The sequence below is a fragment of the Oryzias latipes genome, chromosome 19 (genome assembly GCF_053564925.1).
Source record: "Oryzias latipes strain Hd-rR chromosome 19, Olatipes_Hd-rR_3.1".
In the NCBI taxonomy this organism is placed as follows: Eukaryota; Metazoa; Chordata; class Actinopteri; order Beloniformes; family Adrianichthyidae; genus Oryzias; species Oryzias latipes.
Genome location: NC_136255.1, coordinates 27,326,855 through 27,346,103, shown reverse-complemented (window position 1 = coordinate 27,346,103; position 19,249 = coordinate 27,326,855). Strand labels below are relative to the sequence as shown.

General features: G+C 48.5%; 1 protein-coding gene across 11 annotated transcripts in view; it reads right to left on the bottom strand.

Annotated features, from left to right (window-relative positions):
• The window catches only part of baiap2b (BAR/IMD domain containing adaptor protein 2b), a 37,567-nt gene extending 22,254 nt beyond the window's left edge, over positions 1–15,313 (bottom strand). For 7 of the 11 annotated variants that reach the window (XM_023949302.2, XM_023949294.2, XM_023949295.2 and 4 more), the window contains exons 1-3: positions 15,005–15,313; positions 5,068–5,143; positions 1,795–1,881 (exon numbers count right to left, since the gene is read on the bottom strand). In XM_023949302.2, coding sequence (XP_023805070.1) covers positions 1,795–1,881; positions 5,068–5,143; positions 15,005–15,079 — 238 coding nt within the window. In that variant the 5' untranslated portion in view covers positions 15,080–15,313. Of the gene's footprint in view, positions 1–1,794; positions 1,882–5,067; positions 5,144–7,894; positions 7,914–15,004 lie in introns of those variants that run through there. The other 4 variants (XM_023949298.2, XM_023949299.2, XM_023949297.2 and 1 more) reach the window with 3 other exon arrangements.
• Positions 15,314–19,249: the final 3,936 nt, after the last annotated feature.

Here is a 19,249-nt window from a genome sequence, read left to right as displayed (position 1 = left end):
TTCTGCATTGAGCTGCCAGTCGGTAAAACCCGTCCGTTCTTGGATGCTGTCTTCCTGCCTCTTCTCCTGCTGTTTGATCTAGTCGTGTGTCGTTCCCTTTGTCTTGTGGATGGAGGTGGTGATGTGGTCCTTGTGTTGGCAGCATCTTATTTCATGAGCCTCAGTCTCCGGGTGTCCTTGAGGGTCCATAACTTACAAACGTATACGAGTACGAGTGAGTCTGACTTTTGCTTTTAGGGAGAGGATTCAGCCGTGCCAGAGGATTTCCAGTTCTGATCATCCGCTCTCAGACAGATCCATGAACGTCTTTGTTTTCCTGGTCTGGGCTGGAATCTGGATCAGAACTGTACAGCTCTGATGTTGCTGCTGTTTTTGTTAGAGGTTGGGGTGTGAGGGTCTGTAAGAAGACCACTGGGAACGCTTTCAAAAATGGATCAGATGAAGATGGGTGTTGGACTCTGAGGGTGTTTGGAGCAGACGTGGTTTGCTGGCATCAAGCGGTTAATTCTGTTTCACACGTTTTCCTGTTTTTATTGTCATTTTTGGTACTTTGATTCTGTTTATTTCTTTGAACTTAGAACTCTTTTTTTTCTGGTTCTCTTCAAATATCATAAAACAGTTTCTGGAGCTGCTTTAATCATTTTCAGAATTTTTCCGGTGTTTAGTTTCGGTTTGGTTAAAAATTCATTTGGTTTTAGCAGAGATTTAGCATTTTGGATCATATGAGGAACTGAGTTTTGGACGACCGTCTCATTGTTCAGCTGTCTGCGTGCGTAACGGCGTGTAAAACAGCGGCTGAGCTGGTCGCCGTGCTGAGCGTGCACGAGGCCGGATAAACCTCTTAGTGCAGAAGGGAGGCAAACACCTTCATCCCTGCAGACCAACAAACGCTTCGGTGCAGATGACCCATTTACAGCTCCAGCATGGAGCCGGACTCAGACAGTCCAAGGTCGAAGGAAGTCCAGCAGAGCAGAAAACCTGCCCCCGCCGCTCCCCCACTGAAATTAACTCAACTTCACGCTATGAACTAATCCGGTCTGGAGTTTTTAGGCCACACTTCTGTCCGTTTCCTCTATGGAGCTTCTTACGGGCTTTCGTTTTCTGCAGATGCATTGTGGGAATCCGCCTCTTTCCTACATTTCATTGGAAACGCACAAAATCTTAATTATGCAACACGTTCCCCGAAAAACTTTCGGAGTCCCAACCACACAAACTGAGATCCTCTTCAGAGCTGCTGGTAGCCGACAGACGGCGGACCCCGGGCGGACGGAGATCTGCTGAGTCATGGTTAAACTGTCCGAGAGATGGAGGAGAACTCGTGCAGAAGAGGAAACGAGAGCGCAAAGAGACCAAACGATGGAAATAAACGACCCCGAAAGACGGACGGACGGGGGGGGGCTTCTGCTAAAACGTTGAAGCTTCAGATGGAGACGGCCGTGTGAATAATGAATGTCCCTTCAGCATCCTCTCACTCGCCTCCCTCCTCTTCCTCTCTGGGTCCTGCCATCTTTTCAGGAGAAACTGCAGCGATCCAGAACAAATGCAGCCCCGCCCCCTCCCCGGCGCTGGGCTTCACACCATTTCCTGCATGAAAACCTGCCGTCACTGAATCATCCAAACCGGAGCCGTTCAAACCGAAAACCAAACAACAGACTCGCCGACGAGTCTTCATCACCTTTTTATCTGTCAAACGTCAAAGACCTACACAGATCCAGACGATCAGCTGCTTCTGCTCAAACGCTCATCGAACCCCCCACCACCCCAACGGGGGCTACTGCCACTACAAGGACTCACCAAGATCCTTAGAGCCTTGGCTTTCGCTGGCCATCTCGCCCATCCGCACCAGAGCGTCGAAGTAGCCCTTTGCCGCGAATGTGACACCTGGAAACATGGAAGCATTGGGCGTCAGATCAGGTCTTCTTCAGCTCTGCAACCATCCCCCCCGACAGCCCCCAGCAGTCCCTTCAGAAGCGAGGTCAGGTGAGGGAGGGAGGAGGCAAAAGGCGGCGATGGCGGCCAAGCGGGAAAGAAAAAGCTCTATGGGGGCGACAGCAGGAAGCGGGAAGCGGCAGATTTTCAAGGAGTACTTCTGACAGCCAGAGATAACTTTCTATCTGCTGGTCAACCAACCACCAATGTTCTGCAAGGTTCTGCGTTTGTGGGGACTCTTTAAGGGGGGAAAGGACGCAGAACACCTGAACATCACTCTCCCCCTTCAGTCAAAGCTAATCTGTTATAGCAGCTGGGTAGCTCGGTTGGTAAGGCAGAGAGCCGCCACGCAGGAATCCAGGGTTCGAATAAACAATGGTACTGGCAATATCAATGGCGAGCATTGACATATTGTATTTATCCCATTGTGTGATAAATACAATATAATAATAAATAATCTGTGAGACTATCAGGAGCAACGTCCCATGGAGAGGTTCTGAAGATGTTCTGCTGGTTCCCCTCTACCTGTGATCCCTTCAGCAGTTACAGTCTCCTGACGGAGACCCCAAAGCAGCGTCTGAGACCGAGCAGCAGAAACAAAGCGGCGCCAAGTCCGGCGGCGGACACTTGTCCGTCCGACAGATACATATGGATGAGCGGCGAGCGCATAACAGAGCTGTCAGGCCGATGAGCGCCAGGCTGTCACAGGAAGCCGAGTACCAACATGACGAAGCTTTCATCTGCCCACGCGGGGAACAATGGAAATCCATTCCGAGTCCCTTCACGCCAACACTGCCGCTACACAACCTATTGTTCTGGAAATGAAAAACGCTCAGATTCCTTCAAAGCCCCGGAGGAGCCTTCTGAGATATTAAGACGTGGGTGAGGCAGAAGGTGAAGCAGCGGCTGAAGACGAGAGGAGATGGAGGAAGAAGAGCAGGTCCAGGTGAGGAAGAGCAAGACAGTCTGCCAGATGGAAGGGGAGGAGCAAGAAAAAGGCAGAGAAGAGAAGGCCTGACTAAAAATAGCCCCAGAAGAATAAAGAGAAGCAAATGTCAACCTGAACATCAACAGGAAACATGAAGAAAGCCTAAATAAAATCAACGGAAACACCCGACAAAACGTGATCCGTGATTAGATCAATCATGATTAAATCAATCCATGTTTGTTTTTGTGGTTAGGTTAAACATTCTCAAAAGCATAAAAAGACTAAATTAAAGGAGCTCAAAGATGCTAACACACATGCTAACCACAGCTAGCCTTAAAACGACAGCTGAAAGACCCGTGCTAGTGCTAACATTAGCATGAGTACAGATTACCAAGCAGAGATACAGGACTGTGGACGCCATCAGAGCTCCTGAGCTTCAGGATGAAGACTTGGAGTTCTGAATGGTCTCAGTCCTTCAGACACACACAGACTGTTGTGATGGCGGCAAACATCCCTTTATGTTGTGTAGGTCCTTGGTGAGTTCCTCACCTGGATGTTGTGCAGCTCTACATGCAATGGTGTTCATGTGTCTGATGAAAATGCTTTTTATCATCTTCTGATGCAGTTTATAGAGTTTCCTTTCTAAATATTTCTGTATTCAAATGCTTGTGAATCAGGAGCAGATGAAAAAATGATGAAGATCGTACGCTGGGCGAGCCATAAGCTCCGCCCCATTCTGATGCAGACAAACAGATCCATGAACGTCTTTGTTTTCCTCCTCTGAGCTGGAATCTGGATCAGAACTGGACGGCTGGATAGCTCAGATATTGCTGCCATTTATATTGCACCGCTAATGTTAGGTTGGGTGTGTGAGGGGCTGTAAGCTAGCGGGAGAGAGTTAACAACAGATGACAGGACGTGGGGGAAGACTTACTCCTACATTTGGCCTCAAAACAGCTAAATCGTCATTTAAAGACCACCGGGAACACTTTGGAATAGATCAAAGGATGATCGGAGAGGGACTTTTGACGTCAAAGTCTGGACTTTTGAAAAACTGCGACTATGAAGAAACGAAGAGGTATGGAAGATGATCTGGACTCTTCTAAAGGACGTTTGGCTTTGTACCCATTTGACATTTGGTTACAGAGGAACCAGGCTAAGCTAATGCTAGCTTGTTTTCCACCTCCATCAATAAAGAGGTGAATCTGGAAATGTGGCGTTCTTTACCATCGGACAGGTCCAACGCTTCAAATGTTAAAAAAATGTGACATTTTAGGTTTTGAGACAGAAAACTGCTGATTTAAACCTGGAGTAGACGTGTAAACACAGCCCAGGGGACACTGATCAAACCCACTAATCTTTGGTTCCCCCCCCCCCCCCATCCCCCATCTGCTGGTTCCAGAACCGAGGCGGCTCAGATGTTTTTACCAACTGTAATGTGTTTGCTCTGCGACCCGACACTGATGGAGTGTAATCCTCATTCTGCACTCACAGGCCTATTTTTAGCCTCACCTTTCCCACAGAGGGGGGGGGCTACCTGCTTTGAAGTCCTGCTGAATCTCCCCTGGAACCGGCAGAGGAGAGGCCGGTTCTGAGCAGGAAGCGGAGCGGCGAGGCCTCCATGAAGGAGCTGAAGGGGAGGAGCAGCTCCAGGCAGGAGCAGCTCCAGGGAGGAGCAGCTCCAGGCAGGAGCAGCTCCAGGCAGGAGCAGCTCCAGGCAGGAGCAGCTCCAGGGAGGAGCAGCTCCAGGGAGGAGCAGCTCCAGGGAGGAGCAGCTCCAGGGAGGAGCAGCTCCAGGCAGGAGCAGCTCCAGGCAGGAGCAGCACTGCAGCTGCAGATCATCTCTGCACACAGCTGTTCCTGTTTTCATCTCACTCCGTCTTGTCCTGGATACCGACCCCCTTTCCTCAGCCCCAGGGGGGGCCGGGCCTAATCGGATTTTCCCGATGCTCCACTTCCCTTCGTCTCCTGATCCACTTCAGACCAAACCGGTTCAGAGTTTAACCTTGAGCTTCTGTTTCACGTGAACAGGATCACAACACGGGTCAACATCAGACTTTTTTTTTGGGGGGGGGGGAGGGTGATGACACACAATCACACACCAAACAACGGCAGTAAAAAATCTGATCTTCATGGTCGTCACTTTAGTCTGAAGCACAGACATCTGTGTGTCAGGAGGACAAAGAGGCGGCGGCGGCGGCTGTACTCACTGTTGAGCGCCTTCTCGTAGCTCTTGGCCATGGCGATGAAGTTCCTCAGACACGGGTTGAACTGCTCCATGATGGACTGGAAGGAGGAGAACCGCAGATGTGGTTAATCCACCAGGAGGAAGGAGACTGAACGGGAGCTCCGCTGATCACCACCACTCTTTACTGGGGCACGAGCACACTCACTCACATGCACGCCCACACACACACACACACACACAGTCAGCCACAGCATCCAGAAAGGAGCAGCAGATAAAATCTGAGGGTTTGATCCCCATTTTCTAAAGACCGGACCGTCATAAACCCACTTCAAAAGACCAAACGGCTTCAATTACTACTCAGGACATTCAGAGTAGAGCGCCCCCCTGAGGGCAGAAAGCTGCAGTGTCTGAACAAGTTGAAACCGCCTGTCTTCGTTCAAATCCATGACGGTTGTGCGGTGAGACACAGAGTTGGATCAGAACTTTGTTTTCAGTCGTCCAAGTTCCACAAGGTTTGCAGATTCCTAACGAGCTGAAAATGAAACCACAGCAACTGTAGACGCTCTACGATTCAGGTTCAGCTCTGCAGCAACACAGAAACCATCAGAAGGTTCTAACCAGACATCTGAGACGGGTTTCTCTAACAGATCCTCTACAGCAGGGCTGCTCTATCCTGGTCCTGGAGATCTACCAACCTGCCTGTTTTCCAGATCTCCAAGCCCTGCTAGCTGCTGATTGGCTCAATCAGATGTTTCCAGATTCTGACTGAATGAACACACCTGGTCCAGGTAATCCTCAGTAAGCAGTGCAGGGAGAGCTGGAAAACAGGCAGGGTGGTAGATCTCCAGGACCAGGAATGATCAGCCCTGCTCCACAGGATCCACCTTCACTACATCTTAGTGACTAGTATCACTGAAGTCCAGCTCTGAGCACTTCACTCAGAAACTGACCGACTTTGACCGCTCTGTAGCAGAAGGTCAGGGGTGAGCCGCCACGTCTGACCTCCACGTCACATGACTGAAGACAGTCTTCATATTCAAACCCAAATGAAGCTTTAGGATCAACTAAAAGGAGGAAGAAGAAGGGATGGAGGAAAGGTGGAGCGAGGGCGTCCAAGTCCGACAGACGCTGTGCAGGATGCCGGCTAATGTCCAGCGAAAAAACGCTAGAATCAGGACGGATCGACCCGGGGGGGGGGGGGGGGGGGGGGGGGTAACGGGCTGCACGCTGACTGAGGCGGCGGCGCCAAGCTACATATGCTGCTCAGTGACGGTCTTTGAGGGCAGATCTGCAGTCACGACACAATGAGCTTCTGAATGAAAACCCTTCATCTGCATCGGCTCACTATTTATACCCAGAACTCGCTCCGGGCTCGTCTAACTCCATGTGGCGAGGAATTCAAACACGTCTGTGGACGTGGTCCAACTCTGGATCCTGGCGCTGCACCGCTTGGCATCAAGATGACAGACAACAAACAGCGAGAGCCTGACGACACAAAAAACTGTTGGTGCAGGTTTTTCTGTCAGACGAGTTTCTGGGCGGCGCTGGTTCGGCGGTTTAGGTGATCCAACAGGCGACGGCGAGCTAGAGCACAGCCCAACTGTCCCGAGGTCCAGATTTCTGAGTCTGACCAAAAGAATCTCAGTCCAAACCTGCCGCTCCTCTCTACCACCCTCCACGGACCCGGACAACCCAGAAACCTGCCACGCCCGCACAGGTGCATGTGACTGAGGCCTGACCGTCATCCTCCAGAGCAGATATTTAGTACAAGAAGAAGAAACAACAATCTTCAGAGTTTCCATGTTGGTCTTTGACTTTTCTTTGACTAAACGTGGTTATGAACCATTAGCTGGAGAGGAATCTATGTGGACCCAAAGGAAGTTATGACTTCCTGTTAACTCAGAGCAGACTTTAACCCAAAGCTTTGACTGAACCGTCTAGTTTTAGACGCGGATGTAAAGCAGAAAACGGGTTTTTGGAGCAGATGTTTTAGGGGTTTTGGGTCACCTGCTTGTCCCACCGTCACCACCCTGCTTCATCTTTGAGTTCAGGTTTGTTGTCTATATTTTTTTTAAACACTGATTTTGAATGAAAAATTAACAAATGAATCAACCTTTAATCAATCAGACTGAGTTGTCAATGATGAAGGCTCCTCCTTAGACCTCCATGTACAACAAATAGAGTTTCCTTCTTTAATCAGGGTTAAAGTCTCAGCGTCGTCTTCTGGGGGTCCGGAGTGAGGTTCCTCTGGTCCAAACCGTGGTCATCTGAGAAGGAGCCAAAGTCAGGAGTTTTCTCTCACGTGAATTAAAATCCCAATCGGATCATTATGGAGGTCGGATGCTGATTAGCATTCCACTGAGTGAAAGGCCCGTTTGAGTTTGAGAAGCTAAGAGGATTTAAAGATCGACGTCTCCGCCTCTCATTGTTTCAGGGACGCATTTTTAATGCATCAAAGCAATCAGATGGAAACTCTGATGGACGCGTTTCCCGCCGTTAGAAACTCCAGGAATGGAATAAATCCCATTCCGTCTTCGTGATACTGATGGTTTCCATGCAGCATCAAACCACAGAGACGTTTGACGCCTGTCTTCACACGGAGAACCTGTGGGTCCAAAGGGGACTGAACTAAACATCCCATCAGAACATGGCGGCACACGGACACCGCGTCCCGCCACGGGACAAAGGTTATCGAGCCGTCACGCCTCATCAGGCTCTGAAACGCCAGCGTTTTTAATAACAGAAAAGCTCAAACTTAAGAAATTCAACCTTTGAATCCCCTAAAGTGGGGTTTGAAATGTGCTGATGGGTTTATGGAGAAGAAAAGAAGAAGAAGAAGTTCTTCTTACCCAAATCTAACCAAAGAGAAAGAGAGGACAGGTAGAGAGGAGGCAAATGAAGAAGAAACCCTGGAAGACCAGCCGTCACCAACAGAACCATTGTCGACCAGAAGACAAACACTTCAGGCACCAAATAAAGAACAAGCAGCTTTCAGAACATTGTGACCCAGCTGGCTCTGCGTCAGGCGTGCAGATGACGCCTCACGTGTGTGAGAGCGCACGCCGTTTGGAGGTGACTCAGAACCCGCCCAGGCTGCAGCAGGCGCACCTCATGTCGGGGCGTAAATTACTGGAACGCCAGGCGGCCGCGTGGAACCATTAGGACGTGCTGCGCCCCTCGCTGCCAAGCAGATTAACCAGCGAAAGGAGGTCCGCCCACCCGTCAAGAGGGGCGGGACCGCGCCAAGAAAAACAAAGTCCTTTCTGTTATGTCTCTAAAATAACCTCAACTCAGAGAAGCAGGCAGAGGACGCCAGACTTTGAGGTTCTATTTTGTGCTGAACGCTCTCCAGACATAAAGTGGTTTTTCATTTACGTGACGCCAGCTTGGTTCTAAAAGTAACAAACAAAAACTCATTTAGAGGCAAAGCAGAGCCAACATGTTCCTGTAATAGAGCCTCCATTCAACCCAGCTAGCTGCTGACTCCGGACTGTCTGTTCAACCAAAGACCGTGTGAATCCAGAGGAACCCCTGGTGACATCTGTGTACTAAAACACACGCGTGTTCTGTGTTCCACCCGGTCTGTGGTGTGTCCGACATGACGGTCTGGAAACTGATGGGTTAGGGACGCAACCATTGCTAGCATGTGTTAACCACATGCTAACACCAGTATTTTGAGTATAGTAGTAGTTCTGTCCCAGGCTAACTAAAGTATACATGTATTTTTACCTAAGAGAGTCATGAGAAAAACTTGCAGCCAAACAAAACCTGCTGCACTTTGTACCTTGGTCTTGGGACGTTTGTTAATGTTTTAATCCACGTTGCATCCGCTGCTTTTTTTTCCATTAAAGCCACACAACCAGAAAGGTTACTGCCCCCAAGTGACAAACACACCCCTGAACCCTGATCGTAAACCCAGCGAGCGGCGCAGTCAGAGCTTTACGCTCAGTAACTTATCTTAGCGCTCGTTCAATTAACGGCATGTGAGGGAACGTTCAGACCTGCGGTTCCTGGACCCTCAGCACTGGTCCAACTTCTAGACAGCGTCAGGCATGTGAAGTCTGACCACAAGCACAAATGACGTACCCGTCCTCTGTAGAGACTGTTGGGACCCGGACAACCAGAAACCTGCAGCACCTTACGGTTCAACCCCCATACGGGTCCATGTGTCTGAGCCTAGAAGTAACGGAGACCTTTTCTCTGACTGAGACTCAAAGATTCCCATCAGCTAATGATAAACAGAACTGTTGTCTCACAGTATCAACAGCAGATGTTCCTATGTTTGTTTGTTCTGGTTCTCTCCGACCCAAACCGTTGGAACAGACGGTTGACACAGTCTGGACCTGCTGGAGGTTCCTGCTGTTTTCTCCAGAAGCTATTTCTGTATAAACCCTAAAACAGTCGGAAGTTTGGGTTTTTATCTTCTGTGATTTATGAACAGAAACAGATTTGAAAAAGTTCAGCTAAAAACTCTTTTTTTATTTAAAAACACATTTTTCATTTAATAGGTCTGCAGGCTTTGGGTTTGGGTTTTAGATCGGTCTGATTCTGGAGCTTCTAGCAAAGAGAATCGTTGCTTCTGCTCCTGTCGAGAGTTTATGACACAGTCCGGCAGACGCCTGCAGTCCGGCAGACGCCTGCAGTCCGGCAGACGCCTGCAGTCCGGCAGACGCCTGCAGTTCGGCAGACGCCTGCAGTCCGGCTGACACCGCAGACTCCCCAGCATCCAGAAGAACCTGCAGAACCGGAGCCGAGTGTGGAGAGCATCAGTGTTCTGAGCATGTGCAGAAGCTGCCGTGGCTCATTGTTCTGGTTCTCCCTGTTCTGTCCGGGAACGCCGCAGCCTCCATTTTCTCTGTCTGCTCTTTCCTGTACATGCGCCTTTGTGAGAGGCAGCCCCCCCCCCCATTTGTCAGACGCAGCATTAAGAGCCAGATAGAGGGGGGGGGCCTTCCGGCACCATATATGGGTGTACTGGAATCCCCCCCCCTCCCTCTATCATGACAGGGCAGCCCACTTCCATTTCATGTTTGGCCGACAGCACGGCGATGCTGGAGAGAACGTCACCACAGCGCGCCCCCCCCCCCCCCCCCCCCCCATCTAAATCTGAGCGATGCGAAGACGCAGCCGAACGTTTGCTGCCAGTTGAACCCCCCATCTGATATCTGCACATGCAGATGGCGGCAGTCATGCAGCACCACGGCTCCAACGCGTCCCGCTGACGGTGCCTCCATCCTTTCAATGCTTTTCAGAATAAAATTTCCTAAAAAGGCGAGGAGAGCGACACCTTCAAGCTAAGATTGAACGGTCGACTAAAATTTAAACATAGATTTGCGAAAACGTTTGAAAAACCTTTTATTCTAAACTCATTTGTTCCGGCTTCAGAGGCTTCAGAGGCTTCAGAGGCTTCGTTTCCAGATTAATTCATGTAAATGCTAAATAGTACAATATATACTAATATAATATGAAGCAAACATTTTTGTTTTAGTTTTAAACCAAAGAGCACCATTATAATGATGATGAATTCCTAAAAAAAGTTTTTTCTTTCAAAATAAAAGCACTGGTTTTAAATGGATTCATAATTTTTAGGAATAAAAATTAAGCTTTTGTGGTTTTCCTTCTGTTTATAAACGTTAGCCGTTTAAAAAATGCTTTTAAACACGTTTACAAGCAGTCAAGTTATATGAAGACACCCTAATGTTCCTGTAGAATCTATATTATAAATGTCAGATTCAAATATTAGCAAAAATACCAACATGAACTTTTGAATCCGGCCCATAGTGGTCATTTGGAGAAGTGCAGGGATGCTTTTCTTTTGTCTGAAAAAAGTCACGTGTGCAGAAAGTTTGAGGAGAAACATAAAAGTCTTGAACACTGACGCCTTTCATCTGCCGGATTAAAGCCGTTCAGGCGCAGCACGAGGGGGGGGATTACCGTTGGTCAATTCACTAATCGCTGGATAAAAACAATCAAATGTTTGCACACTGCCAGCGTCAATTCTGTTCCTTCATAGGACAGAAATGTTCAAATATTGGGGTTTTTCCATTGCGTCGTGGAACTTTCCGGTTTAAACCTCCAGCACCTGAACGTCTCCTGCACCGTTGGTTTCATGTTAGAGTCCATCCATGCGGCGAGCAGCGGTTATGCAAAACATGCAAACGAGCTGCAGGAGGACCAGCTTTTTCAGCACGAAGATCCAGATAAATGTTCCCCGTTTGAGGGAGCATTGCATCATGGGCATCACTGCCTCCCCTCACATAACAGCCAGAGCGACAGAGTGACGCTGCTGAGGCCCCGAGATCAGGGGCGAGCTGCTGCAGCAGCTGACGGCTCCTGCAGCAGCTGACGGCTCCTGCAGGAGCCCGTCAGCTGCTGCAGGAGCCGTCAGCTGCTGCAGCAGCTGTCGGCTCCTGCAGCAGCTGACGGGCTCCTGCAGCAGCTGACGGCTCCTGCAGGAGCCGACAGCTGCTGCAGCAGCTGACGGCTCCTGCAGCAGCTGACGGGCTCCTGCAGCAGCTGACGGCTCCTGCAGCAGCTGTCGGCTCCTGCAGCAGCTGACGGGCTCCTGCAGCAGCTGACGGCTCCTGCAGCAGCTGAGGGGCTCCTGCAGGAGCTGAGGGGCTCCTGCAGCAGCTGAGGGGCTCCTGCAGCAGCTGAGGGGCTCCTGCAGGAGCTGAGGGGCTCCTGCAGCAGCTGAGGGGCTCCTGCAGCAGCTGAGGGGCTCCTGCAGGAGCTGACGGGCTCCTGCAGGAGCTGAGGGGCTCCTGCAGCAGCTGAGGGGCTCCTGCAGCAGCTGAGGGGCTCCTGCAGGAGCTGAGGGGCTCCTGCAGCAGCTGACGGGCTCCTGCAGGAGCTGAGGGGCTCCTGCAGCAGCTGACGGGCTCCTGCAGCAGCTGACGGGCTCCTGCAGCAGCTGAGGGGCTCCTGCAGCAGCTGAGGGGCTCCTGCAGCAGCTGACGGGCTCCTGCAGCAGCTGAGGGGCTCCTGCAGCAGCTGACGGCTCCTGCAGCAGCTGTCGGCTCCTGCAGCAGCTGACGGGCTCCTGCAGCAGCTGACGGGCTCCTGCAGCAGCTGACGGCTCCTGCAGCAGCTGACGGGCTCCTGCAGCAGCTGTCGGCTCCTGCAGCAGCTGACGGGCTCCTGCAGCAGCTCCCAGCTGATCGGGCCTCGTCAGCTGCTGGAACCTCCCCGTCCACCCGCAGGGCTCCCCCTCCTACATCTGTCCTCCAGCCGCGGGGCGGAGGGATGTGGCGGTCTGCTTGAAGACGCCGCGCTTCTCAGCTCCACATAATGAGGGGGGGGGGGGAGAGACAGACTGTCCTCGTGTGGGGATAAAGTGTTCAGCAGTATTACTCACAGCACACAAATCCCTCCACAGCCACAGATCCAACCAGAACCATCCAGCTGCTCTCAGAGAACAAAAACCAGCAGAGGAGATCCATGTGGACCCAAGTCTGAGTGAGGGTTCCGGCTGCCGGAGAATGCCGGTCCAGTTCCGGTTCCAGTTCAGACGGCTGAGGAGAGGGGCCCCAGCTCCGTAATCGGATCCAGAAATACGTTAATAATCAATCATAACACGCAGCTCCAAAGGAAACATAACCGCTCAAAACCAGAACCAGTCCGCCGGTTCTGAAGGCCGGTCCGGTTCCAGTGAAAGTTTGGAGCTTGAGACTGCAGCAGAAGCAGAGAAGATCTGAGATGTTTCTGCTGCGACGCTCAAACCCAAACACAGAAGCGTTACAACCCAACAGAACCATCAACCAACCCGGAGCAAATCAGTTCAAGTCCGGTCAGAACCAGAACCCCACTTCTTCAATTTTAAGCTCTGTCTGTTCAATTTAAAAAACTTTTTTTTATCAAAATTAAAAACCAAAATTCTGACGCTATAAACGTATCGTGATGCATTCAGGCTGCTTCAGGGAAAGTCTGGACAAAAGTGTTTCAGAGCCTCATTTTGAACGACGGCTGAACTGAAGCTTCAGAGTCCACCAGATGCTCTGCCCTCCATCCCCGCCAGCTTTCCCAACAACGCTCGTGTCGACGTCGTCGCATCCTGAACCTCATCCAAGATTCACTCTCCGCTTTATATTTCTGAGCACAAGCAAAGTCAAATCTGCCAAAACTTACTGACATCTAGTGGCCACGTTTGAGAATGCAGCTAAATCAGTTTTAACACCTGAGATGTCGCCAGCAACGGCAAACCGACACGTGACCTTTGAGCCACCATAGCGGTTAGACCGTTTACTGAATTAGGCGTCATTTGGATTCTGAAGCAAAGGAAAGCGTCTGATCTCTGCGTTTACGGCGTAAACTCCTCAGTCCAAAGTTTGACTGAGCAGAGCTGCTTTTCTCTGCGTCAGAATCCGTTAAACTGGGTTAAAGGTGTACGGCTACGGGCGTGCGGCTACAGGCGCGCGGCTACGGGCGTGCAGCTACAGGTGTGCGCTCCATCTACACCCTCTGAAGGCTCTGCTCACATCAGAGCTACTGTACATCACTTGACTGGTTCGGTCCAGTCTGGTTCGGTTCTGAAAGTGGCGCGTGTGAAAGCTAACCGGACCAGACGAAGGAGCGACACTTATCGGTCGTCCACTGTGGTGGACGCCACATCTGTAGAATAAGGCACAGATGGTTGGCTGTATTGAGTGGGTCGGTCCTTCATCTATGATGCGTCTCCGTTTAACAGCTGATATTTGCTGCGTCAACCTCCTGACTGCAGAGAACAGACAGACGCCTCTTCCTCCCTCCTCTTCCTCCCTCCTCATCCTCCATGCTTCAGTGACTAAAGCGATCTGTGAGCGCCTTCACACCACTGCGGCGGTAAACGCCACGCCGGTGAGCGGCGGTCTCCCGCCTCCAGCAGCCAGGCGGGGGTTGGAGCCATAATGAAGCAGCCTGCAGATGACAGGAAGTCAGCGCGGCGGCGCATCCCTGCATGGCGGCGGTTTCAAGCCCCATTTCCAAGCTGTCACTAAGACCCCCCCCATATTTGTGCCTCACCCCTCCCTCCCTAAAATTAGAACAGTGTCATGAAATCCAAAAATAAAAGAATGAAATAGCTGTGAGACTAACTATGCTAACGATGCTAAATGACTTTAAATCCTCTGATAATTGTTCAAAGTGAAGAAATAAAACAGAATAAATTAAAGATGATAAAAAAAAACATCAACAGGAACCAAAGAATTTTAAAGACATTAAAAGTAGCCCAAAAGTTTTCCCGCCGCTATGGCAGCCATGTTGGTTTAAGTCAGAATTGTTGGGTTTACGTGTTCTTGTCGCTGCAGGACATTTGAATTTTAGGGAGGATTCTGACGTAAAACCCAAACCCGGAGCAGGAAAATTCTGACCCGTGAGGTCCAGAGGAGCAGAGGAGCCAAACAAATGGATTCTAACGAATCCACAGACAGAAAATAAAGATTGAGCTCCAACAGAACAGGAACTGAATTCATGCTGGATTTTCTGAGTGAAACGGTCTCAGAAACCAAACCAGTTCCTCCTGGAGTCAAACCCCCCGCCGAACCGACCAGAACCTCCTCCATCCAGGAGGAGAACCTCTGAATGCAGGAGGTTCCGCGGAGGCTCGGCAGGTCTGCTCCACGGAGCCCCTCTGTCTGCAGACCCGCGTGCGCGTCTGCCCGCGCGCGTGCGGGTCTCCTCCGCGGAGCCCGCGTGCGTGCGGGTCTCCTCCGCGGAGCCCGCGTGCGTGCGTGCGGGCTCTCCTCCATCTGTGGAGCCCGCGTGCGCGCGGGTCTCCCCCGGTCAGTCACGGAGGGAAACTTCTCTGAGCAGCTGCCGTTCGGTTCGGACTTTGGACATGATGAAGGGCCGTCTCCGCTCAAACAGAACCGGCAGGACACGTGACCCAAAGCAGCTGCTACACCTGCTCCAGAACCGCTGTCTAACAGCGTCCAGAACCGGTCCCGTTGCCTCCCGGGAATCGGCAGGTGTTTCCCGCTCACCTTGTACACGTTCTCCGTTATACGGTGCACCTCGTCGGTTCGGGACATCTTTGCCGTTTCGCTGCTCAGAACCATAGACGGAGGTTTCCTCTGGATGAGGTTCGGACGGGTTTCTCCAAAGTGAGGCGGGAGGAGAGAAGCCGCTTCCGGCGCCGCGTGCAGAGACGCTCCGTTCGCGGGATCCCGGCTTATATAGGAGGCTCCTCCGCTGCGCCCACACCGGATCCCCACGCAGCCCGCCAGCCAGCCAGTCAGCCGGTCCGCCAGCCCCGCCGTGGAGGCTGAGAGGCGGACTCACGGGAGAGGGGCGGCGCCGCCTTCACGGACGGTGGGAGAAAGCGCCACTGGCGGCAGCAGCGGCTGAACGGATGAAAACACATTTCTGGAAAACAAACAGTCACCAAAGATGATTCAACTTTAGGATCTGAAAACAGTAAAGTTACTAACCTGAAGAGGAATTATCTGGAGTGAAAAAAAAATTTAAATAAAAAAAAGTAATAAAATGTATGGTTCAAGTATTTTTTTACAATTATTTTTTTGCAAAAAAAACAACATTTTTTTAATAACAGAAGCAAGCAAATTCGGTGAAAGTAAAACTAATTAGGTTGTGTCTGAATTCCAATTCTAACGCTAATTGCAGGAAAACAGTGTAGTGCGGCACGTTGTTATGGAGTCCTATACTGTTCATAATTAAATAAATAAATGTTTAATTAAATAAATAAATATGACCTTATGCAAATACACAATCAACCAATAAATCTCTTATAACACCGATGTTAAATTAGCCATTATATTATTCAATATATTTCATTTTGCTTTAAAAACCTGTTCATTATTTTAAAACAGCATTTTAAAATATTAATTTTATTCATGTGGAATATTATTATAATTCTACGTCTTTTTTCAGAACCTTGGATTTCAAAATCAATATTTTCCAAAGTAGCTTTGTTTTTATTTCATGTTGCTGTTTTTCACAATGGCGTATTTATTTCATGAAGAGCTTTTTCAGGAGAATGAGTCTGTCTGTCAATCAAACTAGACAAGGCGGAGACACTTTTGTGATTGGCTACTCCTTTACTCAGACATGAGCAGCAGCACCCTGACTACATCGATCGAAGATGCTTCAGCAAACGTGACGGCGCAATGCACACTCCTCAACACTAGGGGGAGTCTGCACCTCAACACATCCACAGTGTTACACGAAATTGGGCAGTTTTTGTTCTAAATTTGCGGATAAAAGTGGCTTTGGGCGAGTGTGTATAATTCAGGTGATTTTGTGGTCGGTTAAGCGGTTATCATCTTCTAGTAGTGGTCTAAGTTAGGCTGGGTGGCTGTTGGAGTTCCACAAAATTTCTATGAACTGGAGTTCCATGAATGCACCATGCCGCGTGTGGGAGGAGCTACCAGCTAATGTTTTTAGCCTGATAGCCACATGGAGCGGTTGTCTGTGATTATCTCAGTAACAATGCATGGATGCACAATGTACATGGAGTGTTAAAAGATCAGGTTTATTTATTTTGAATAGTTTCACATGATAACAATGTTTCCAAGTTTGAGTTCATGAGATCAGCCCAGAGAGTTTCTGCTTCAGCTCAGCGCAGTCAAACTACGTCTTAAATTACGTGTAAATCAGAGCGCCCAGGCAGCGCGAGAGTGTATGTGTGAGCTCAAGTTAAGGGTCTGTTGCCCTGTCGCCCGGAAAAGTAATAATAAAAAAAGGTTTCCTCCAAAGTGCAGAGTCTGATTCTTGGAGTAAGCCCTGGCTGCAGAATTGCTCAATCAATCCCGGATCTCCGCTGCGTTTTCCGACCACGGTCAGAAACGTCATCGCAGGAAAGGTTCAACATATTCCCGGGAGGGAAAAATAAAATCAGAGGACCTGATTATAATCATTGTCTCAATGACAATAGAAAAATATCATAAGGTTCAGGAGGCCTCAGCAGGCTTCTTCCGCTTTGCGCAGCTCCTGGTCTGACTGTTGGTCCGCCAGCTCACCTCCTGTGAGCCGACATCAGGCACGATGTGAGCTCTGAGTGAATGGCGTAAGAATGAGGAGTGTTTCAACGGGGGACTTATAGACGTGGACGACCGGAGCTCCTCTCTGTGCTTTGGTCCACACAAACCCTCAAACTACAAAAACAGAGTCGTCCATGTTTGCATCTTCTGCAGCAGACAGATTGTTTGTCTCTATTTGATCTCTAATGTCAGCAAAGCCGCACGGATATCACTAAAACATGTCATCTCTCTGACTGGCACACCGCTGAGCGGGTATCGAGGAATAAGAGTCGATTTACATGGATCAGCCAATGAGCGTTTAGACCCCGCCCACTTTCACTGATTGACAGATAGACCCATTCTGCTGAAAAAGCTCTTCATGAAATAAATCAGCCATTGTGAAAAACAGCAACATGAAATAAAACAAAGCTACTTTGGAAAATATTGATTTTGAAATACGAGCTTCTGAAAAAAGACAGAATTATAATAATATTCCACATGATTAAAAATGAATATTTTGAAATGCTGTTTTAAAACAATGAACAGGTTTTTAAAGCAAAATGAAATATATTGAATAATATAATGGCTAATTTAAAATCTGTGTGCAGGTTTTTCACAATTTCATGATCTTTTTATGTATTTGAGAGATTTATTGGTTTATTGTGTATTTGTATGAGGCCATATTTATTTATTTAATTATGAACAGTATAGGACTCCATACGTTGTCGTGTCCTGAACTTTAACTTTAAAACTGTGTCTGAATTCCTTCTCTACTCAACATTTAGTGCTCTTCAAATCTACAAATCCAAAATCCAGAGCGCTGGAAATTTCCCAGAAGTCTCTGTGAAAACCAGTGTGCATCAATGCTCACTAGAACGGCGAATATGGACCACAATGCATTGCGTCGGAACAGTTTTTGCCAAAAGCAAAAAGTATTTAAATGTATTTTTATAATAAACCAATGTTTTTATCCTCAGAAAACAGTGGATCATAAATAACTGTAGTAAAACGCTCATATCTATTAGATTTTAACTTTGTGAAATGACGTCATATCCACCGTTAATAAAAAACAGGAGTGAGCGTCAAGTCTGAATGACTTTTAACATTCAGGGCTCCACATAGTAGCACACCGTATAGATTTTAGTAGGTGGGGGTTATGGCGGGAATTCAGACACAGATTCAGACAGCGATACAAAACGGCGAAGGCTCTTTCTAGTGCACTTCCTGAAAGAGGTACTGATGTGTTCAAATGATGGTTGTCTGGTCTAAAACATGTCTCTAAATAATAATCCTATACTGGAGTGGTAAAACTTGAAGTGTTTTTTTAGCTAAAGCTTCTTGTTTTTAGTTTTTAAAGAGTTTAATGTTTTTAATGTTTGTCACCATCAAATCCTCTCAAACTCCAGATTGTGAGAGTCGCACTAAATCCACATTTTCAAGACAAACGTAAACGTTTTCATTTTAATTGTAGAATGAATTTGTGAGAATAAACCTCATTACTGAGAAGAACCCTGAAGATTTGAACATTTATAAAAGAAAAGGTGAACAGGGGCCTCCTGGAGGAGCCAGACGCTCCCACATCAGAATGAATGAAACTCATTTAGCAAACAAAAAGGAAGTTCAGGCGTCTGAAGGATTCTCTAACTTTCCCGCCGTTTAATCTCCAAACGTCTGAGTTCGACCAGAGTCAGACGTTTTCCTCCTGCAGAACAAAAAACATTTGAAGTTCCTCTGCTCGCCTAAAAACCTTTGAGCTTCTTTATTTAAATAAGTGTCTCAAACTTTTCTGAAAAGGTACTTTTGAGGGGTCAGAATATTTAGGAAGTCCAGGACAGTTGGTTTTTCAAAATAAAAGCATGTCTCCAAAATCTCTTAAACTTCAGTTGCTAATGATTGGAGACAAAAACGCAGAATCAGGAGTTTTTGTAAACGAAAATAAAAAACAGGTTTAATCCCATTTGAATCTAAAGTTGTTTCTTATTTGACTTTTTTTCCTATTTTTATAGTTGTGTTCAGTTACAGCCCAGAGGTTTAAAGGAAAACAACTAAACTATGACTGTTTAGCATTTAACTAATGGTTAATTAATGGTTGAAAATGTTGATTTATTCCATCTTAATGTGGAGCGTCTGTCATTAAAACCCCCAGATTGAATTCTGGAGACATTAAGAAAAAAAAGATTTCTCTTTTTCACTTCAACTTCAAATGAAAAACGATTCAACATGAAAAAAAAAAACAAATGAGGCCAAAGT